At 41.0% G+C, this 23,865-nt stretch overlaps 1 protein-coding gene across 2 annotated transcripts in view; it reads right to left on the bottom strand.

Moving 5' to 3' along the window:
* Positions 1 to 10,140, bottom strand: part of MAP2K6 (mitogen-activated protein kinase kinase 6) — a 128,967-nt gene extending 118,827 nt beyond the window's left edge. Inside the window, exon 1 of one of the 2 annotated variants that reach the window (XM_049859907.1) lies at positions 9,851 to 10,140. In XM_049859907.1, coding sequence (XP_049715864.1) covers positions 9,851 to 9,866 — 16 coding nt within the window. In that variant the 5' untranslated portion in view covers positions 9,867 to 10,140. Of the gene's footprint in view, positions 1 to 9,573; positions 9,583 to 9,850 lie in introns of those variants that run through there. The other variant, XM_049859909.1, reaches the window with a different exon arrangement.
* Between the last annotated feature and the right edge of the window lie 13,725 nt (positions 10,141 to 23,865).

Raw genomic sequence — 23,865 nt, 5'->3', positions numbered from 1 at the left:
ACCCTGTGAATCGCAAAAGAATATTGTCCCCTACATTGACGGAAGATGATCCCCCTAGGTTGGAAGGCACTCAAAATACACAAGTGACAACGGGCTCGAGCATACCAACAATCGTGACAATGGCGCAGGACCTGGTCACATTTCATTCTGATGTACATGGGGTCACTATGCCTCAGAGCCAACTTGATGGCAATTAACAACAACTGCAACAATCTATCAATAGAACAATTATAACCAGTTTCCTTCAACAGCGGGCTGCTTGTACTTGGAATTCAACCTTAACAACAAAGAAACTGTCAGAATCAGACTCCGTATTCTGTGGTCAACTTAAAGAAACAGGCCAAAAGGAAGCTATAGCTAGACACAGGTCATTCCCTCTTAATTACCATACCTGGCTCTGGTATAATCAAATTTCTTTGGAATCCATTCCTGTTTTTTACCTCTAGCCATGTTTTTTGGGTAGCAGGTTTCGTAACGTTAATTATGGAGTGACAACTCAAGTATAGAAGCCAGGAGCTCAAGTTCTGGGGTCAGACAGACCTTGATTAAAGCCTCTACTCTGTGACTTACTGGCCTTGACATCTAAGGCAAAACCTTTAACCTCTCTGGACCTCAGTTTTCTCATCTATAAAATGGGGCCATCGCCTCACTGGCCTCTAGTGTGAGTGGAATGAGATGACTGACATCCATTGCTAAGCACAGTATCTGGAACATAGAACCAGCAGCACTGCCACCATTTGGTACTGTGGGAATCAGCACTTCCTTAAAAAAAAAAAAAAAAATATGGTAAAAAAAAAAAACCGAAAAAACAAATGCTTAATGAGCTGAGCTGCTAACCAAAAGGTTGGATGTTCGAGTCCACCCAGAGGTACCTTGAAAGAACAGCATGGTGATCTACTTCTGAAAAACCAACCACTGAAAACCCCATGGAGCACAGTTTTACTCTGGCATACATGGGGTCGCCATGAGTCGGAATCAACTCGACAGCAACTGGTTGGTTGTACGTGACTTAAGGTTACCTCATTTTGGATATCATGAACAAATCTGGGTTCCTCCTATTTCAACGCGTTACTCTTGAATTTATCAATTCTGACCAGAGGTGGCCTCAACCTTAGCCTTTGTGGAAGGAAGTGTCCTAATCTAGTCAGCCTGTCTTCATGTGGCTTCTATCACCCCTTTCCTTCCTTCATTTTCAGAACCTTATGACAGCCTTCCCTCCTAAATACACAATACCCACAACTCAGGAGGCTCTGATGGTAACTGGCTCGGTTTTTTGGTTTGGTAAGCCAAAGCGTACTCATGCCCCAAAGAAAATCTAGGGCTGGGGGGTTAATGTGAGAAAATAGCTCTAACAATCGTCAGAGAAGGTAACCAGAAACCTCTATGGGTAAGATGGAGGCTCTCCTAATATGAAGGGAGGGTTCTATCTTCACTCCACACAGAAGAAAGGATGGGATCTCTGAACTGGGTCACACAATGATAATCACCAAGCTCAGGAACTGTGGTAGCATGAGAATTGTTTTGAATTTGCCTTTAAACAAAACTGTAGGATCAGGGAAGGGGAGAATGAAGGGACTGGGGGAAGAACTAATAAACGATTTTTCAATGGGACAGAAAAAAGAAAAGACATATAAAGCAAACAGGAAGACCACCAGCTGAAGGGACAGGACCCCAGGATGGGCTAAAAGAAACCGGTAGCTTAGTTCAGGGGAAATGAACCATAGCCTACAATTCTCATAACTAGGAGAGAAACACCACTCACAGATTTCCTGTCGGTTGGGCCCAAGAAGTCCCTGTATGAGTGGCAGAGGAGTCACGGGTTAACAACTTTCCATTAAGGCCAGAGAGGAATGTAATCTGGGGCCCCCATCATGAAAAGATCCCACTACTCAACTGAGTAAAGTTGTAAAGATTAGGGATTGGCAAACTTTTTTTGAAAAGGGCCAGATAGTAAATAGTTTTGACTTTGTGGACCATGCAGTCTCTTGCAATTACCCAACACTACCCTTAGAGCACAAAAAGTAGCCACAGACAATATATAAATGAATGAACATGGCTGTTCCAATAAACCTTTATTTATAAACAGTGAATCTGAATTTTATACAATTTTCATGTGTCATGAAATATTATTGTTTTGACTGTTTTTCAATATTTACAAATGTGAACACCATTTTTAGCTCACAGGAGCTACAAAAACTGGTAAGACTGGATTTGGTCTAGGATGCTAGATTTGGCCCCTGGGCCATAGTTTGCAAACCCCTGGGAAGAGAATGTGCCCTGCGGTCAGGCAGGCCTGGCTTTGCATCTTGCCTCTGCCAGTTACTAGCTTTCCAGCCATGGACAAGTTAGTTAATCCCCCTGAGCCTCAGTTTCCTCCTTTGTAAATTAAAGATGATAATAGTATCTGCCCCACTGGGTTTAAGTGAAGTTCATAAAGATAATGCACAAAATGTGACGGGCATACTAAGCGATGATGATATGATTGCGCTGTTTTGGGGGTCGGCAGGGAGGGGGTAGGGCTCATGATCAGCTCTTAAGATTTGGGACTAAGGGTCTATAAAAACATCATTACAGATCAAATGGTCTGTTGATCCCAAAAATGAGACTTAAGAAGATGTACAGGCTGGAAAAGAAAGCAGATGACAGGGGAATTCCACGAGTATCCATTTAACACTTCAAACTGGGCTGAGCTGATTGGTTTGTGTGGGTGATAACCCGAATCTCCTTTTCAGTGTAGAAAGAGGAGGGTTTATGGACTGTGTTGGAACTGTATGGACCAGCTCAGGGAAGAAATACCTTCTGGGGAGACTAAGGGGTAACAAAACCCAGGGCAGAAGGGGCATGGAAAGTGGTAGAGGTGGTGGTCGAAGAGGAAGTGGGGGAGTTGTTTCATCTGGGGGGTTACCCTTGCAGGGTTCCCTGTTTTGTCATAGAGCAGCCAGCTGCAAAAAACTTTCAGATTGCCTCTGACTGCCCTTCAGAAGCTCAACAGACTTACAAACCAGCTCCCAAAATCAAGCACAGAATGAAGGAATTCACTTCCATCCCATCCGAGTGGCTTCTCTGGACCACTCCCCTTTGTTTTGCATATTTTCAAAAGGGAAAGTCAGCAAAGTATCAAATCAAAAAAACCAAACCCAGTGCCGTCGAGTCAACTCCGACTCATAGCGACCCTACAGGACACAGTAGAACTGCCCCATAGAGTTTCCAAGGAGTGCCTGGTGAATTCGAACTCCCAACCCTTTGGTTAGCAGCCATAGCACTTAACCAGGATGCCACCAGGATTTCCATGCAAAGTATAAAGCAACCTTTAAATCTTGGAGGGCCTGAGTAGGAACAATACTTCTTCGGCCATAGAAAGTTGCTTTTTACGCTGTTCTTGCAAATTCCAAATAATCAAGGGAAGAGATAACGGGAATATTAATGTCTTCATGCAAACAAGGAAGCACACAGTAAGAAAATTGCATTCTAACTGAATTACCCCAAATCTGGTATAAAACTTGGGGAAAATGGGTAACTCCACTAATGAAAAATACTTTCACCATCAAATATTTATTGATCGCCTATTATTTATAAGTGGGAGGCTAAAAGGGATAGAGGCAAGAAGATGTCTAAGACAAGAAGTCAACTACCCAGCAGGGGCTTTCAAACTAGATAGTCCATAAAAGGCCAACAACAATTACAGTGGTTAAAACTTGCAGCTGTAAAACATTAGGCACTGGGAATTAAAATGAGAGCAGTTGCAAAATATCCTTTGGCAGAAAATTGGGAAGAAACTACCACGATGGTTCACGTGTCACTTCTTCTTGGGCAGAGAAAAGTAACCTCTGATGACTGGTACCTGGGTACCATCAGTCCCCCTCTTCCCAGTCTGTCCCCACAAAAACGAACAGAACAAAATTGTGAAATATATCAAAGACTCTGAAGGGAAAAAAAAAAAAAAATACTTCTTTTGGAAATTGGATTATTAGTGTTTGCCGGTAGTTAGTGAAAAAAATTTGGGGACAGAGTATCAGGAGATGTAAATTCTAATGTCTTCCGGCAGACCACTTGCTTCCCAGGCCTCAGTTTGCTTTTTTGTAAGATGAGGTGACTGGACTAAAAAACTCTTTCCACAGCTGTAAATTCTATCATTTTAACGCCAGGACACATAAAGAGGCACTTTTACTAGGGCTAGGTTAGCAACACAAGGCTGACATATGACTTGGGAGGTCGCCAAAACGGATCTTAGCCTTGATTCTTTTAACAAACCAGATAAATTAAAGTCAACCATCTTTTTTGATTAGGCATTTCACATGAAGCTAAAAAAAAATGGTATTCTGCAGCAATGCACATACACAAACAGGTTGTTGTTGTTGTTAGGTGCCATCAAGTCAGTTCTGACTAGTAGTGACCCTATGTACAACAGAACAAGACACTGCCCAGTCCTGTGCCATGCTCACAATCATTGTTATGCTTAAACCCATTGTTGCAGCCACTGTGTCAATCCATGTCATTGAGGGTCTTTGTCTTTTTTACTGACCCTCTACAAACAGGTGCTATGTAGAAATTATTTACAAAACTAAAGGAAAACTACTTTTGCCTGTCACGATAACAGAAAATGCAGAAATGCCCAGAACTAAGTTATTTCCAGACTGGAATATCAAACAGATCATTACATTTTTCTCATTATCTTCATACAGGTCCAGATAGCTATAGACAGTATAAAACAAAACGAGTTTATAAACTATATGACATTTACTTAAAGCATTTTGGTTGAAATTAAAATCAGAACTCAGCAGGGAATTAAATGGTTTAGATGCACAGAACCCAATTTTCAGTCCATGATTACCTGAGATACACCATCTTGGAATTTTCTGGCCTAACTTTCCAAATAACTTGATCCCCAAATTAAGATTTTAAAAATACATCTTATGAGACAAAATGAATTTACACACACGAAATACAAACAGCCAAAAAAAGTACAAAAAATTCAACTTTTTTAGTGCTCAAAAAGGCAAATGAGAGTAAAGTATTAATACCTTTTATCAAATTGGTAACAATTTTTTCAAATCATTATGCCCAGGACGAAGGAAGGTAGGATTGTAATTGGCATAATATTTCTGGAGAGCAATTTATTTGGCAATATTTACCGCAATGCTTAAAAGGACAGAAATGGGTATTCCCAAACATCATTGATGGGAACGGGAATTACCGTAACTTCTTTGGGGAGCAGTTTGGTAATATATCCACGCATGCGCTTTGACCTACCACTTCCACTGGTAGGAATTCACGGTAAAGAGATAATCGGACAAGTATGCAAAGATGTATATTCAAGATATTCCTTGTAGCATTTTTTGGAGTTGTAAAAAAAAATAAAATGGAAACTAGGTAAAGTCCAATAAGACTGGTTAAATAAATGGTTATATTCTTATAAACTCAAATAGGCAATCATAAAAAGATTGAAGTAGCTTTATGTGGACTGACACAGAAAGGGATCCAAGGTCTATAGTAGGGTATAAGAAGTGAGTCACAAAATCCCACATACAGTGTGTAAAACTACAAGTGTGTGTGTGTGAGTGCACACCCGCAGCACATATACAGATGCAGAGAGATTGTCACCCAAAAAGTTACAGTAATGAGTCCTGGATGGCGTGACTTTGAGTGATTTTTACATTCTTATTACGAATTGGTCTATTCTCCGAATTCCCGAATGCATATATGTCATTATAACAATAATAATAAAGCTATTTTCATAAGGTGGAGCAGAGCCTGGGGAGTGGGGAAGAACTGGATACCCAAAACCAATACTTTTGCTTCCTGGGATTTAATCTAAAACCATAATACGCACAATGATGTATGAGCTACAATGATCATCATGGCATTATTGACAATACTGAAAATTAATAAGCAACAGGGTTCTAGTGAAATAAATACAAGGGAAATGGATATCATAAATGCAGAAAATATTAACTTGGAAATATTTCATAGCATATCAGTAGGTGAAACAAAAAGCAACTAAATAGATGTTCCTTTTACACATATTTTAGATTTTATATATATATATATATACATATATATACACATATATAGAAAGGAAAAAAATCCAAAAGGATATAAATCAAAATGTATATCATGCTAACTAGTGATTTTTATTCTCCTTTTCTATATTTTCAAAATTTCTGTAATGCCCTAGTATTATTTATGTAATTTTGTTTAAGTTTTAAAATATTCCTTATAGAGCTTTCAGATTGGAAAATAGAGGGGAGTGGTTAAAATAATACTAATCTCTGAAAAATAAAGGGATGAGGTTCTCAGTCCTTTCCTCCAGCACTAAACTGACCACCAAGAGACCCCCCTGAAATGCCCCGCTGCCCACTTGCACAAGCTGTAAAGAACTGAATGCCACATAACACAAAACAAGCACAGGAATCCCAAGGTAACTCTTCTGATTTTGTGTCCTGAAATGTACGTGGTTATAAAACATACTGGCTCAGATTACAGGCTAAACATGACAAGCCCGTCTGGTACAACCTAACAAAGGAATTTCTACAGAATGAGAAATTTACATATTTCATTTCCCAGGGTGAAATGAAATACAGAAGCAAAGAGCTCATAGTAGGGTCAAGTCCTGTCCTACTACTCTTCTACATGCCTGCAAAGTATGTCTTACAGGCATTTCTCCTAACGTGATTTACCTATGGCTATATTAAACTAAGGATAAACTAATACATGTTTAGAAGGGAATAGGGGAGAAATGGGAAGGAGTATTTTAACAGCGTCAATTTTTTTGTATATTTTCAGGTGAACTGGGAGAAGTCAGGCCTCCCTCTCTCCCACCTCCTTTCCCTCCCTCCCTCCAGATTATTATGGCTGATAACAATGGTTTTTTCTCTCCAGGGTAGTGTAGATGACACATTTTTCCTGTAGCCTGTCTTCCTGTAATGTGCAGGAATTCCTGCACCTTCTGGGTGCCCTTCCTGTTAACTTACATTTCAGATTTCCTCAAAAGGCATTCTACCACTTTAATATTTGAAAAATGTCAGCTCAACCCCAGACAGCTAATATAAACAAGCTGAAAAGCCTACCACCTAAAGTTACAACTGTGGAAAGCAAAATTTCTTTTTAAGAAATTCTTTCTCGGAATCTCACTGTTGTTAAGACTGGAAAGAAGTAACCCAGTCCTACCAGCCCCCAAGGAGTCTGTAATTCTTTTGCCTCGGCTGTGCCTTAAATTAGAGGTCTGTAAAACCAAATTATAGTGATCTAGAAAGTTCGTAAAGGTCCTTGAATTGAACATGTTGTTAAATTCTTCAATACTATGAGGTTGTATCTACCTTTCATTTTTCCTCCCATCTCATCGGGTTATAGTATTACAAAGAATTTTGGTACTGCAAAAAAAAAAAAAAAAAGTTTTGGCCATTTGAGAATACCGTAACTGAACTAGGCCAATTCTACGTTTAAAGTCCAGGCCAAGGCTTCTTTGCCATTTTTTAAATGATTACCCGCTTCTTTCTATCCATAATTTTCCCTTTGGGCCAGATCCTCGAGTCACACCAGAAATACCTTCCAAACAAGGCCTAATTAAGAAGCTCATGTGAGTAAACGTGATCTCGTATGAAGAGTCACCGGTACTTGATCCATCCTGGGCACAGACATAATGGAAGAGTACCATGCTAGTGTCTCCTTCAGCTTCCCAACTCAAAAGCTTGCTCTCTACCAGGAGCCCAAAAATATGGGAAAAGGAACCTGATTTAATTTAGACTTTAAGGTCCAAAGGTCCTAAGCACCTTAAACACCTCCTTCTTCATGAAACCTTCCTGGGTCACTTCTTTCTAAACGCCAGTCGTGGCATTCTCTCCAATGCCTGTCCAATTACCTTATATTGCAGTGATTTGTATTCAGGCTTTCTACCCCTAACCCAATGGGCAAATGCCTTGAACGAAAAAAACTACATTCAAAATATTATTGTGTGTCCCAAAATCCTGTGCACCACATATAGTAATAGGCGTACTAAAGGTAGTAATGGGTAAATCATGTTAGGAGAAATGCCTAGATATGTTCATATGTATCTGTGTGTATGTATGTGGAGCGGTGGTTAAGAGCTATGGTGAGCTACAGTGGCTAACCAAAAGGTCGGCAGTTTGATTTCACCAGCTGCTCCTTGGAAACCCTATGAGGCAGTTCTACTCTGTCCTATAGGGTTGCTATGAGTCGGAATTGACTCGACGGCAATGGGTTTGGTGTTTTTGGTTTATGTATACATATATCATTACACCCATAAACATACACACATACACATATATATCATAATATATATTTATACCTATATTGAACTGAACTGAATGAATGAGTGAATGTTTTAACTAGATACCTTCTTTTTAATTCATCAAAGCAAGGCTCTCTTCTAAACTGTTATTTCTCTGCTCAGTTAGGAGATTGTAGGTTTTCCCCATATGAAGGAACATCTCTACCTCATAATGCCAATTCCTAGGTACCTAAGCACTCTTTAATTTCTTAGGTTTTCATTCTCCCCTCATACTCAAAGAAAAGCAGAGCCCTACTTCGAACTCTTGAGACTTATCACTTCCCTCTTAGGCTGTTGAGATGCATGATTTCCATCAGGTAGGATTAAAAAGTCATGCAAGGACTCCAAGGTAAAAAAAAAAAAAGTGGCAAAGAACTTCTAGACACTTTTATTTCACCAGGTCTTACTCAAATTGTGCCCCAGGTAGTCATGATTACTGCAGCACCTAACTTATCTCACCTGCATTCTATACTTGCTCACATCGCATATGCTTTCTCTATATTAAAGGTTTATTCTGAAACAACTGACTTAGGATACTACAGGCATCTTACAAAGCCCCCTCAGTGCTCTTATGCCATGTCAGAAAAAATTTTAAATCCCCTCCCCCCCAAAAAAGGATCACATTAATCCTGCAAAATACAATAACTACGTAAAAAAAAAAAAAATTAATAGGAAAGAAAAATATCATAAAACAACCATAATCCTGGACTTCTGACCTATTACGTTTCACTAAATACGTGCAATTACACACTTAAAAGATTTCATTAGGCTTGTCAATGAAATAGTGCAATCCCCCCACGTTGCTATAACGTATATAAGGACAGTTTTTTCCCCCAAATTGTCCCCTCGAGATGCAAAGCATCTCCCAAATGGGGCAGAGACATAAACATTCTCTATGTCCTCGCTGCTGCTTCTAAATAATAAGCCAATAAGCAATTGGTATAAAGTGCAAAATCTCAGAAAAGCAAGACGTCTTGTCTGCTTTCCGTAAAAAGCTGTTCTTCACACTTCACCTTTACTTCCTTTAAAAATGAAAAGTTGCCTAACGTTCAAAGCGATATCAATGGAAATTTCGCTAAACGCTGGCGCCGCAAAGGTTCATTCCCAAAGAAATTTAAGATTACATTAATTCCCTAGTAGTTTAACTCAAGTTTTACCTTTCATCTTCACCTACAGACTTTTAGAAAGTTTGTATTCCTGTTGCACGCAAAATTACTTATAATACGTGTGCATACTAAAGATTTTTTACAAATATATAAAGCATTGCACATTTAGACGCTACCAACCTGCTCTATCCGTCCTGACTGTGCAAAAGGCAAAAAGAGCTCAGTAATCCTAGCAGAAGAATGCAAATAACGTCAATGCACAGCTGAACTGCAAGCCCTGCCTTACAGGAACTCTCTGTGTCTGCAAAAAAAGACACATACTAAACAGGAAATGCAACTGAGCTGTGGAAAACCTCAAACTTAAAAATGCAATCGCCAGGCGAAAATTGCATCCGTGCATTCATAAATGCATGCACAACCCTTTGCATTTTTGCAAGTAATGCAAACAGGCTCTTACCTTTCGACTGAGACATTTTCCCCTTTCCTTTGATGGGGGAGGGGAGCACAAAAGACTTTGCCTGGCTTCTCTTCTGTAGCTAGTTTTGCAACAAAGATGCAAGCTGCAGGCGTGCAATCTTCATGCAAGTGGAGTTTCTCTTGACCGATGCAGCAGATGGACTTTCAGAGAACCAAGAGGGAAATGCACACCTTGCAAAACGGACTGGAAAGTGATTTTTCCCCCAGTTGCAACGTTAGGCAAGGCTGTGCTGCAGCTACATGATGGGCCAGAGCTGGCAGCTAAAAGCTCCAAACTTGGAACTGAGTATCTTAGTGCGCAGACGTCTTTCCTGCGAAGGGCGCGAGGGCCGCTGGGTAATGTAGTTCCCGCGTGGAGTCCTCGGGACGCCGATTTAAGGAAACGTGGTCGCCCGGGTTGCTGAACGAGATGAGTGGGTGCGATCGAGATTGATCCCAGATAAACAAGGCAGAGACTCAGTCGGTAGTAAGCAGTGGACGAAAAACGTCATGGCCGAGGGGAGGGGGCATTTTTTTCTCGCAAAGCCTTTGCAACAACAGCTTAAAAGAACGTTTTATAAACTAAAGAGCATTTGGCTTGCTGAGAAGGTCTGTTTGGGTTTTTATACTGTGCTGGTTTTGCAGCTCAGCACCTGTTGTGCTGATCCTGCCTTTAGACGTTTTACCCTCTCATCTCCATTTTATAAAATATTTCTTCTCGAATAAAGAACTTGTTGATGATTTGCCTGGCTAGAGGTAAGGTAACCTTTATACTGCAGAGAACATGCAAAATTTTATTTATTAAGAAACGAACCCAGGGCAGTTATTTTCAAAGAGCTTGAAATCCAATACTGGATGGGTGTTTGGGGAGGGAGAGTTGGGGGTGCTCATTTCTTGCAGGATCAAAGAAGTTCTGCTTTTTATACGCCAAAGGTGACTTTATCAAAGTTAAAATATTTAGATGCTTCTTGACACCTGGAGGGAGGAAAGTCCCTGGCCTCGGACTTTAACAAAGTCAAATATCTCGAATTGATTCAACAAAATTAACAGACATTTGTTGAGCACCCAGGGGGTGCCAGAGACTGTTCTGGAGACCTCCGGTTGGTCATGTACTGCACATGGCTAGTGGGTGGGTAGCATCCATGCTTACACATCACCCCAAACTGGAGATGTGTAGAATAATCCCCTGCAAGCGATAGAGGGATTGAAAGGAGTGAGCAGGCCATGGGCTGAAACTCAGAAATGTGCTTTTAAGGTAGTTGGGGAGGAATAGAGTTTTGGGGTTGCCGAGGTTCGAACAGAGCACAGTGGCATGAATAAAGACAGCCTGTTCAGGAGTCCCTAGGTTGTGCAGTTACTGCACTTGGCTGCTAATCCAAAGCTTGGAGGTTCAAGTCCACCCAGAGTCCCTCAGAAGAAAGGCCTGACATCTATTTCCAGAAAAAATTAGCTGTTGAAACCCTAAGGAGCACAGTTCTACTCTGACACAAGTCATCACCCGGAGTTGGAATCCACTTTATAACAACTTTTTAATTTTTTTTTTTAAATTCATTTGGCCTTGCATGCAGGGGGTGTGGTATGGGTGGAATTTATGGGTGGAGATTCTACAAAGCCTTAAAAGGCTAGAGGTTTGGACTTTATGCCACAGGTGGCTGGGAGGCAGTGAGAGGCTTTTGAAAAGAGGAGTAACCTAATCAGAGCATTGTTTTAAGAAGGTAAATTTGCCCTCAGTGATCAAGGTGGGTTGGAACTGGGAGGGAACAGTGGTAGGTTAGTAGTGTAAGGATTGTCAGAGGCACTTTGAAAGAAGCTTTGGCTAGATTTGATAACTGCCAATGAAAACTACTGGGAAGTTATTTCTGCAAGATTTTTGACATGGTATCACAGGAAGCCAGAGCTTTCTGAGTAATAGATGCATCAGACCAAAGAAGGCCACCATGTTTTAGCTCCAAATCAGCTCTGATAACAAATATGCGATAAATCATGAGGCTGGCATTAATTTCTTTAAGTTGATCCTGTTTACCGACATTGTACTGAGAATCAACCAAGGCAACCTCATGTCCATACTAACTGCTACCCCTAAGAGTAAGGAGTCCCTGTCCCATGAGCAGGAACTTGCCACACCCCCTTCTTTCACTGTCCTGGGCCAAGTCATGCTCTCCCTTCTTCCAAAAGGTCACAGCACTTGAAAACCCCAATGAGCACAGTTCCGCTCTGAAACATAAGGGGTCACTAAGAGTCAGAATGGATGGGAATGGACTCAAGGATAAGTGGTCAGTTGCTTGTTCCCTTTCTTGCTCTTTCTTGTTCCTTCTAGCACACACAATCTCAGAGCCTCATTGAACCAGCATTTTTAAAAAGTTTTATTTAACCAGGAGGCATGTGCTTGGAAATCTGTTTAAATACATCCAGTTCCCTTTTCCAAACATTGATGGAGCACCTGCCGTGTGCCAGGCCCTGGGATAGCTACTGGAGCTGCCTGTAGCTTTGCTTAGCCCTGAAGGGCTTGAACAGCCGCCTAGAGCTTACTTCAATTTGCATTTTATTATGGCCGACTGAGTTGCTCCTAAATAGCCCCCAGACCCCCTTCTGTACCGAAGAGTCTAATCACAACCTGTCTGGTGCGTTTTGCAACTGTCGTTTTTGCTCCTGCTTCTTTGCTTAGGCACGCACAAGTCACAACTGCAAATGGTCCATGTTTTGAAAGCCAATCTGTCATTCACTTTCCCAGGGAAACAATGATATGTTCTACAATTAATGCATATGGACGTGCAAAACACCTTTCCTTTGTAAATTAGCTGAGCCTTATATTTATAAACAGCAACATTTATCATTTTTCTTTCTGGGAAAAATATTTTCTGAATTCCAAATTGGGAAAGACAGGGAACGCAACCTCTCTGCGAGGTCTTAGATTCCAGAAGAGAAAGTTCTTCTTCCTGCCTTGGTGGTAGGTTTCTTCCGCTCCACCTTCCTGGGTGAAGAAAGAGGCAGTGCCCTGTGTTGTGGGAGGTGTTTCCTCTTTCTTGCCAGCCTTCCTGGCAATGATGCTAAGAGAAGAATCCCCCACCCAGTGGTGCAAGAGAGTAAGAGCGGCTTTGGGCACTACTATTCTTTTGTGAGACACCACATCAGGTGTTTATCTTAAAGTGACCTGTGCTTCAACTTTGCCTCCCTTGTCTTTGTAATTTTCTGTCTGTCCTTCAGATCTTTCTGAAGTGCAAGGCGGATGCATTCTATTCTCAGCTTCCAGGTGCCTTCAGGATCAACTCCAAACTCCTCAGCATGCTGTAATTGGCTCGAGGGGTGGCACCTGCCTACTCTCCAGCCTCATGTCTCACCCTATTTCATTGCTAAAGCCAGAAGGCATGGGCTTTTCTCCCTGCTTTTAGATACCCAGCCCCGCTGCTTGCAGCCTTTGCCATTCTCTACCTAGTCATTCTGATTTGTCCTTTTGAAGACTCAGTTTAGCTGTCACCTCCTTCGGGACACCTTCTGTGATGCATCGCCCTATCCCCCACCCTCAGTGGGATTTAAGTGTGTTCCCTAAGCCTGCACCACTTGTATGCCTCTCTCTGCTAACAGGTATCACAGGGCTAACAGTTGTTCATTTACGTATTTGTCTCACTCAGGAGGCTCAACTGCTGGCGATAAGAGACATTTCCTGTCATATCTGCATCCCCAGTGCCTAGGACAGTACCTAGTATATAATAGGTACCTGTATGCGTGCTGAAATAATGAATGGAATATATGGTGAAAGGACCTGTGACCATGGCTAGCCTGGAATAACTAGAAAATAACAGCACGGGAAACTAGAACATCTGGGAAACGGCCTCCTCGGTCAGCTAACGTCCTTGGGTGGAGCAAACAGTTTGTGTTTGGCTACTAACTGAAAGGCTGTTGGTTCGAGACCCCCCCCGTGCTGCTGCAGAAGAAAGGCCTGGCAATCAGCTTCCCTAAATATTATAGCCCCCCGAAAAAACCCTAGGGAGCAGTTCTGTATAACACATGGGATAGCGGTGAATTGGAATCAATTTGACAGGCAGCGGGTTTTTGTCAGCTTAGAGGTGTGAGATTCTTGGAAGGAGACCCTTAGGTTAGGTCAGACTTGCTTCTGAAAGAAGGTGCCTAGAAGGGAATATTCTAGACGTAGGAGTGGATGTGCTCAGTGAATATGTTCTGGATTGAATTGTGGCCCTCCAGAGATTTACGTTGAAGTTCTAAGCCCTGGTACCTGTGAATGTGACCTTATTTGAAAATAGAGTCTTTGAAGAAATTATCAGTTAATATCACAGTCACAGTGGAATAGGGTGGGTCCTAATCTAATCTGAGTGCTATCCTTCTAAAACGGGACAAGAGACATAGGCACACAGAGTGAAGACAGCCACTGATTGCAGAGCTCTGCTTCAGCTGCAAACCAAGGAACGCCTAGGGCTGCCAGAAACTGGGAGAGATAAGAAAGTTTCACCCCCTAGAGCCTTTGGAGAGAATATGGCTCTCTTGACACTCTAAATTCAGACTCCTAGCCTCCCGAATGGTCAGACAATAAATTTCTGTTCTTATAAGCCCCCCAGTTTGTAGTTGTTTGTCACAGCGGCTCTAGAAACCAATGCAGCTCCCTTCCAGTTCTGACATTCCACAGCTCCAGCTTACATGTCTGATTAAAACCACTGCCAATTTAAAGAGAATTGTGATCACACATTCCCCTTTTTTAAATCGGCTGAACATCCTTCTGTTCAGGAATTAGGAGGTCTTGTGATCTCATGCTCTGGCAAGATACCTGATGACCATTATAAGATGGCGTCAGAGATAGCGATAATGGTGGCACAACATGAAAAATGGAATCAACGTCACTGAGTTGTAAATGTGGAAGTCGTGTTGGTAGATGCTTTGGTGTGTATGTTTTCACCACAATACAAAAAGAGAGAGCAAAAGATCACTTAAGAGATTAGAAAAGAAGTACCCATATTACATTTTGAGATACTGTCTCCTGGGTAGCAATACTAAGCTGCACCTGACATTTATGAATGTTCTCCAACAGTGTCTACTAGATATCAGAACTGGGGGCGGGGGAAGGCACCAAAGCATTCGAGGCTGAATATCTACTTCTCTAACCAAAACCAAACCAAACCCAGTGCCGTCAAGTCGATTCCGACTCATAGCGACCCTACAGAACAGAGTAGAACTACCCCACAGAGTTTCCAAGGAGCACCTGGCAGATCTACTCCTCTAGGTTCTAGAAAATGATGTTATATATAAAACCTGTTCCTCTGGAGTTGATCCTGACTCATGGTGACCCCACGTGTGTCAGAGTAGAACTGTGCTCCATAGGGCTGATTTTTTCAGAAGTAGGTTGCCAGGCCTTTCTTCCAAGTGCCTCTGGGTAGACTTGAACCTCCAACCTTTATGTTAGTGGCCAAGCATATTAATCTTGTAGTGATACTACTGGCACAAATCTTATCTGTTCTGCTAAATCATTGGTTCCCTCCACAGTTCCCAGCCTACCTCATTGGCAGACGTTGCTTGTCTGTATTTGGCTCTTGACTCTGAGCTTGGACAGGGACAGCTTTATCTTCATGATGTAACTCCAGGTCTGGTATGTGCCTTGTACATAATATGTACTCAGTCAATACTTATTTATCTAATATATGGAGGGACTTACTACATACTATGTGAATTAACCTAAGACAGATTGGTTATCAGGATTTAACATTCCTTTTTAAAAGAAATGCCAGCATAAGGATTTACTAGAAAGAATTTTTATTTAGTTATATCTTTTTTTTTTTTTTTTTTAGTTTAAAGTATGTCCACTGATACTTTGTTAAGACCTCAATTAAGATTCTAGATTTTCAAATTACTATCAACAGCTTTTAAAATGAACCCAGGGTTGAGAAGGGGAGAGTGTTGATACATCACAGGGTTGGCACCATGTCACAAAAAGCTATGTGTATTAATTGTTTAATGAGAAACTAATTTGCTCTGTAGACCTTCACCTAAAGCACAATTGAAAAAATAAAATAGTGTCTGATATATCTTATGGAAATGCCAACAGACTATTTAAAAAAAAAAAAAGACCTGTTGCCATCGGGTCGATCCCGACTCATAGCAACCCTATAGGACAGAGTAGAACTGCCCCATAGTTTCCAAGGAGTACCTGGTGGATTCAAACTGCTGACTTTTTGGTTAGCAGCTGTAGTACATAACCACTATACCACCAGGGTTTCCAAACCCATTGCCATCAAGTAAATTCTGACTCGTAGTAACCCTATAGGACAGAGTAGAACTGCCCTCATAGGGTTTCCGAGGAGTGGCCAGTGGATTCCAACTGCCGTCCTTTTGGTGAGCAACCGAACACTTAACCACTCTCTCCTCCACCAGGGCTAAAGGTATATCTGTTGCTGTTGAGTCCGCTCCAACTCATAGAGACCAGGTGGATTCAAACTGCCAACCTTTTGGTTAGCAGCTAATTGCACCACCAGGGCACCTAGACTATTTAAAGTCGTCATCTAATTACATTCTCATTGAATAAAAAATGTGTAATGTGAATGTTCAAAGTTTCTTAGCAATCCAGGAGCCATATAGAGCTCTGGTGTGATACCTTTTCAGCCTCTTCCCCTAAACCATATTGACTCCTTGCCAGGCATATTAGCGTGAACTGAATGAAATAAGATGGAGATTCCAGGAGAGTAAGAATAAACAGGAACCCAGGCTAGCACTAACCCTACAAGAGCGGTGGTACGTCACCCGTGTGGTATGGGAAACCACTGGCAAGTGGTAAACAACTTCACATCCTCAGAGCAAGTAATCCTGGGCACAAATAAGTTATCTCAAATCCTGTTGAATCAAGAGAGAATATCAAAATGGTCTCTAGGCCAGTGTATACCAGTTGCCATCAAGTCTGTTCTGACTCATGGGGACTCTATGTGTGTCAGAGTAGAACTGTGCTCCCCATAGAGTTTTCAGTGGCTGATTTTTTGGAAGCAGGTCACCAGGCCTTTCTTCCAAGTCACCTTTTGGTGAATGTGAACTTCCTACCTTTCTATTTGCAGCCAAATGTTTTAACCATTTGCACCATCTGGGAACTCCAAATAGCATTGACTTTTTCTCTTCCTTCATTTTAATTATCTCTCTCCCTCGTTCTCGCACTTTCTTTGTCTCTTTCTGTATATATGTGAATACACACACACAGGTGTATATACAGGCACGCGCAGAGGTGTGGTTTGTATTTCTTACTCTCCCACAAAACTCATCTTCTGCCTGGCTCTGGTCCTGCCCTGTTTGGTTTCAGAAACTCTGAATATTTCAGCCAGAGAGCTATGAAAACCTCTGTGTGCGTGTATATACACCTGTGTGTGTGTGTGTGCACACACATATATACAGAGAGAAAGAAAGAGTACACGTGGGAAAGACAGAATTAGAGTGGAAGGAGGAGAAAAGTAAATGCTATTTATATTTGTGCTCTGTATATGCAGTCTGAGTTATGCTTAAGTTAGGAACGCCTTTGTAATGTACCTAATCAATTCAGATTTAACTAAAAAGAATCGGACATTGGCCACCCAGAATTCTCACTTTGCAACTTCTTCCAGAGAACCTCAGTTAGGTACTGCACCTTCCTTTTTAGCCCTGAGGAAACAAAAACTGCATTGTGGCTACCGTTTCAGTTGTCAAAGGTGATTTGTTAGGAAGGGGTCAGGGGTGATTGGTGTACACCCTAGTGATGGGAGGGGTCATATTGCACGTTTATTAAATTATAGGGAAAGCTGGGAGAATTCCTTTACAACCAAAAAAACCATTGCCATCGAGTCGATTCTGAACTGCCCCATAGGGTTTCCAAGGTTGTAATCTTTAGGGAAGCAGACTGCCACGTCTTTCTCCTGCAGAGCAGCTGGTGGATTCCAACCACCAATGTTTTGGCTAGCAGCCAAGCCTTTAACCACTTCGCCACCGGGGCTCCCTTTATACAGAGGTTGTCAAATGACAGCCCTGTGACAAATCTGGCCACAGCTTGTTTTTGTCAATAAAGTATTATTGGAACATGCCCACACCCGTTTGTTTACATATTAGTAGTGCTGAATATCTGTGACAAGACCTTCTGGCCCCAAAGGCCTAAAATATTTACTGTCTGGCCCTTTACAGAAAAAATATGCAGATCCCTGCGTTACCAAGTGGTGTTGACTACGTGTTCCCATAAAACCTAGTTACTGATTAATGTCTTTCCAAAGTGTTCAGTTCTTTTGGAATCACACTGTTCTAGAACTATTTCTAATGCTAAAGTCTTAAGTTCACAATTATAATGTACAGTCTTTGAGGATACTTTACTTGAGACCCAGAGATTCAATAAGGCACAGGAGTGGGTACATAGCAAACCTGCTATAGATTGAACATTTATTGTAACAATTACAAATCTTAATCACCAGTTGATATCAAGTAGATTCAGATTCATGGTTACCCCATATGTATCAGAGTAGAACTGTGCTCCATGGGGTTTCCAATGGCCATCTTTTCAGTAGTAGATCCCTAGGACTTTCTTTGGAGAAGCCTCTGGGTGGACTGGGGCTACCACCACCCTTTTAGTTAGCAGCCTAGCACATTAGTTGTTTGCATCACCCAGGGATTCCCATGAATTTTTTTTTTTTTAATAATTTACTGTGTTTTAGGTGAAAGTTTACATAGCAAATTAGTTTCCTATGTAACAACTTCTACACAATTTATTCTATGATATTGGTTACACTTTTCATAATGTGTTAATATTCTCGTTATTTCCATTCTTTTTGTTCTGTTTCCATTAATCTAGCTTCTCTGACCTTCTTAGCATCTCATCTTTGTTTTAGGGTGAATGTTGACCATTTGGTCTCATATAGTTGATTATTTAAGGGAGCACAGTACTCACAGTTGCTAGTGTTTATTTTATAAACCAATCTATTATTTGGATGAAAGGTGACCACCAGGAGTGGCTTCGGTTCCAAGTTCAAAAGGTATCTTAGGGCAATAGTCTCAGGGGTTCCTCTAATCTCTATCGGTCCACTAAGTTTGGCTGTTTTTAGGAATTTGAGTTTTATTCTGCTCTCTTCTCCCTTTCTGCCCTGGACCTTCTATTGTGTCCCTAGTCAGAACAGTTGATAGTGGTAGCTGGGCACCATCTAGTTCTTCTGGACTCAGGCTGGATGAGGCCGTGGTTCATGTGGGCAGTTAGTTCTGTGGACTCATTTCTTCTTTGAGTCTTTGGTTTCATTCATTCTCTTCTGTTCCAGGTGAGTAGATACCAATAGTTTTATCTTAGATGGCCACTCGCAAGCTTTTAAGACCCCAGATGCTACTAACCAAACTAGGGCGTAGAATATTATCGTTATGAGCTATTTTATGCCATTTGACCAAGTTATCCCACGAGACTGTGGTCACAAGCCTTCAAACTCTGTAAGCCTATCTCACAGGGTGTTTGGTTGTATCTAGGTAGTATCCGTAACTGTGCCCCCTATGTGGTTTATTTTATATATATATATATGTATGTATGCAGTGTACATAAACCTGTATATACATAGGGTCGCTATGTGTCAGAATCAACTCATTGACAATGGGTTTGGTTTCTTTTTTACAGAAACACCTATACATATACACCCATGTACTCACATGTGCCTTCCTGTGCACATAAATGCATACATGTCTACCTATGTAACCACACACATTTTTTGGTTGTTGTTATTGTTATTGCAAAATTGTATGTTATAGCATTTACTAAAATTGTCCCTTATTCTTGTGTACTTCTCAGTGTTTTCATTTGCGCTGCACAGGTTGTGCTGACTTCACGCATATTGGATATTGCCTTTCCCTTCACCAAAAATAACTCGTGTCTATTATCTAGAAAGGGATTTCCCCTCCCTCCCCCTCCCATTCCTGATAGCCATCAAAAAGCGTTGCTTTCTGTGTGTACACCATTCTTGACTTTTTATAAAATTGAGACCATCCAGTGTGTGTCCTTTTGTGACTGATTGATTTCACTCCTTGTAATGTCGTCCAGATTCATCCATGTTGTCAGCTGTTTCGAGGACTCCTCATTATTCAGTATAATTGCGTAGTATTCCATTGTATGTATATACCACAGTTTGTTTATCCATTCATCTGTTGATGGCCATTTAGGTTGTTTCCCATGAATCTTACACAAAAAATGTTTTTCTCTCAGTTTTCCTTGAGTATATATGACTTTCCATTGATTTTACCTTTCCTACATATTTCTCAGCATATTCAAGTACTAGTATGTTTAAATACTAGGTCAATATACTTAAAGAAGGCTTAGGAAAACTCAAACTATAAAATACAGCCTGAAAAATGGCTGTTATAACAGACATATCTCACAAATTTAGTTTTTATCCCAGGGAGCAAAAGAAGAAAGGAGAGGGAATCACCTTGGTTTCATAGATCACATTTTAAAAAGTAATTGGACCTACAGTGGTGATAGGTATGGTATTGGTTATGGAAATTAGCAAGCTATGATTCCTTGTCTAAGAAGCTTAAAATCGCTTAGGTAATATTCGTAGCGTTTATGTAACGTTTTACAGTTTACAAGTTTTTTCCATGTATATCATATCTCTTCATCCCTACAATAAAAAACACTTGCCATCGAGTCAATTGCAACTCATGGTGACCCCATGTATGTCTGAGTAGAGCTGTGCTCCATGTATGTCTGAGTAGAGCTGTGCTCCATAGCATTTTCAATAGCTGATTTTTGGGGAGTAGATGACTACCCCCTTCTTCAGAGGCACCTCGAGGCAGACTTGAACCTCCAGTCTTTCGGTTATCGGCTGAGCACATTAACCATTCGCACCACTCAGGAACTTCACCCTTACCATAACACTGTGAAACGGGCAGTCTCAACACCCCCATTTATTGTCATCATCTCATATTGTTGCTTTAGTTTGACAAGATAGAAAAACGTGAGGCAAGACTGTCTTGACTGCAGATGTGAAAAAAACTTTGTTTTCTGATTCCTACTTTCTTACCTTAAGCCCTCCAATCTAGTCTTAAGCTAGATCACTTTTAATAAATGCCTTAGAAATGTGCTCTTTTTGGACAAAGTGTACTCTAGTCACATTTTGCCTGGTTTTATATTTGGTGTTAATGGGACAAGCTTAATTGAGGACTTATCAAGTCCACAATAGATTTGTATATCTCTTTTACACTCTGTACCTTGGCCAACAACGCACTGTGACAATTCAATAAACGCTGTACTGTTTGAGGATGAGTTAGAAACACTGATATAGGACAAAGTGTTGTGCCCTTCAAGGCTCCTTGATCTGTTTACGTTGATATTAATAGATGGTACTGGACTTCAGTCACAGACCTGAATAATCAGGTCACACTGACCTGTTGTACTTTTGGAAAAAACTGTAAAATATTCTGGGAAATATTTTAGGTAGGTGATACATGCAAGTTATAGAAAAAGTCTAAGACACCACAAAAAAATTAAGAAATTGTCTAAACTACAGTGGTATAGAAATAGTCAACATAATATATAAACTTGTTATTAAAATGTTCAATTTGTATTCGTGTCCAAAGGGAGTGTTTTGTTGTTATTAACAGCATATGGCAGATAAGTAGAAAATAATACTGATTTTCCATATTTGCTCTCTTTTGAGACAGGTAGACTACTAATTGTATTTGTGGCCCAAACTCATAGAAACAATGGGTTCCATTTATTTTTTAATTAACACTGCTGAGTCCAGTTGCTGTCCAATTGATTCCAACTCATGGTGACCCCATCTGTGTTAAAGTCAGCCTGTGCTCCATAAGGTTTTCAGTGGCTGATTTTTTGGAAGTAGAGCCCCAGGCCTTTCTTCCAAAGTGCCTCTGGGTAGGCTTGAACCACAAGCCTCTCAATTTGCAGCCAAGCATTAATCGTTGGTACTACCCGGGGACTCAGCGTACCTGAATAGTATTTTGTAAGTGCAATATTATATAATTGTATAGTTACTTGTAAAAGAGCCCTGGTGGTGCAGTGTTTAAGTGCTCGGCTGGTAACCGAAAGGTGGGTGGTTCAAATCCACCAGCTGTTCCACAGGAGAAAGATGTGGCAGTCTGCTTGCATAAAGATTACAGCCTTGGAAACCCTACAGGCAGTTCTGCTCTGTCCTATAGGGTCACTATGAGTAAGAATCGACTCTACGGCAGTGGGTTTGGTTTTTTGGTTTAGTTACTTGTAAATATATTAAACTACTGATGCATTTTGTAGGTTAGGCTTCCTAACCATCCATAAAGGTTAAGGTTAACCTCTTTATGGTACAATAGATAGCCTAAACAACATGCTCCACGCTTTTTCACGATTCTAAAGCCTACAGTATAAGAAGTAAAACAACAGGGATATATTAGGTTTTATTCTGAAAAAACAAAACCTGTTGCCATTGAGTTGATTCCAACTCGTAGAAACCCTGTAGGACAGAATAGAACTGCCCCATAGGGTTCCAAGGCTGTAAATCTTTACAGATGCAGACTGCCACATCCTTCTCCTGCAGAGCTGCTGGTGGGCTCTAACTGCCAACCTCTCTGTTATTGGTAGCAGACTGCTTAACCACTGCTCCACTGCCCTTTCCAACAGCCTCACCTTATTTACATTCAAATGGGAGACAGAGAGAAAGTAGAAACGCTGCATGCTTACCAAAAACAACTAGAGATTTCCATTTTATAGGTACTTATTTATCCTGGTGGTATAGTGGTTAAGTGCTAGGGCTGGCAACCAAAGGGTCTGCAGTTCAAATCTGCCAGGCACTCCTTGGAAACTCTATGGGGCAGTTCTACTCTGTCCTATAGGGTCGCTATGTGTCAGAATTCACTAGAGGGTACTGGGTCTCGTTTTTGTTTTTTTTTTTTTGGTTTATTTATCCTTTGGAAACCCTGGTGGCATATTTGTTAAGAGCTACAGCTGCTAACCAAAAGGTCAGCAGTTCGAATCCACCAGGCGCTCCTTGGAAACCTTATGGGGCAGCTCTACTCTGTCCTATAGGGTCACTATGAGTCGAAATGGACTCCATGGCAGCCGGTATTTATCCTTTAGGAGCCCTGGTGGCGCAGTGGTTAAAGCACTCTGCTGGTAATCAAAAGGTTGGCGGTTTCTTTAGTTTTTTTAGCCTAAATATCAAAATGCATTTATTAAACACTTTTTTGGGCATGCTGCCAAATCGGATGCTACAGCATATAAAGAAATTGTGTGGAGTATGGTAACACCATCTGGCAAAGGAATGCATTTTGGAATGCTTATGGAAATTTCAAAGAAAAATGTAGAAAATTTCGTGTATACGTTTTAAAAACTTATTTCCAGGAGATTCTTGATTTAGGAGACTCATTCTATATGTTTTAAACGGACATTTGGGTTATTTTTTTTCTTTTAATACCCGAACGGTTCTTTATGAGGTAAACAAACAAAGAAAATAATACCTGACTTCTAATGATTCATAACTTTTCATGAATCATGAATTTTGCATATAATAGGAGCTTCTAATAGTTATTTTAAAATACGCCACGTAAAATCTTTAAAGGATTTATGAACATCATATTATTATTTCTTATCCCATCTTCTTGTTGTTAGGTGTCATGGAGTAGATTCCTACTCCTAGTGACCTCGTGTGACCAAGTAGAATTGCCCCACAGGGTTTTCTTGGCTCTGATCTTTAGATTGAAGCCCTGGTAGCAGCTGTGGTGGTTAAGAGCTCGGCTGCTAACCAAAAGGTTCAAATCCACCAGCTGCTCATTGGAAACCCTGTGGGGGCAGTTCTGCTCTGTCCTATAGGGTCATGATGAGTCGGAATCAACTCAACCGCAACAGGTTTGGTTTTGGTTTGGAATCTTTAGATTGGAGTTCTTTCTCCCACAGAGTGGCTGGGTGGGTTCAAACCACCAACCTTTTGGTTACCAGCAAGTGCTTAACTGTTGTGCCACCAGGGCCCCTTTACCCCATCTTGATGAGGTAGTGAACTGAAGCTAGGGAAACTGAAGTAGGTCCACAGTACATGTGACATCATAGATACGGAGAAT

The sequence above is a fragment of the Elephas maximus genome, chromosome 19 (genome assembly GCF_024166365.1).
Source record: "Elephas maximus indicus isolate mEleMax1 chromosome 19, mEleMax1 primary haplotype, whole genome shotgun sequence".
Taxonomy (NCBI): Eukaryota; Metazoa; Chordata; class Mammalia; order Proboscidea; family Elephantidae; genus Elephas; species Elephas maximus.
The sequence above is the reverse complement of the archived record's forward strand: the minus strand, read 5'-3'. Positions and strand labels throughout refer to the sequence as shown.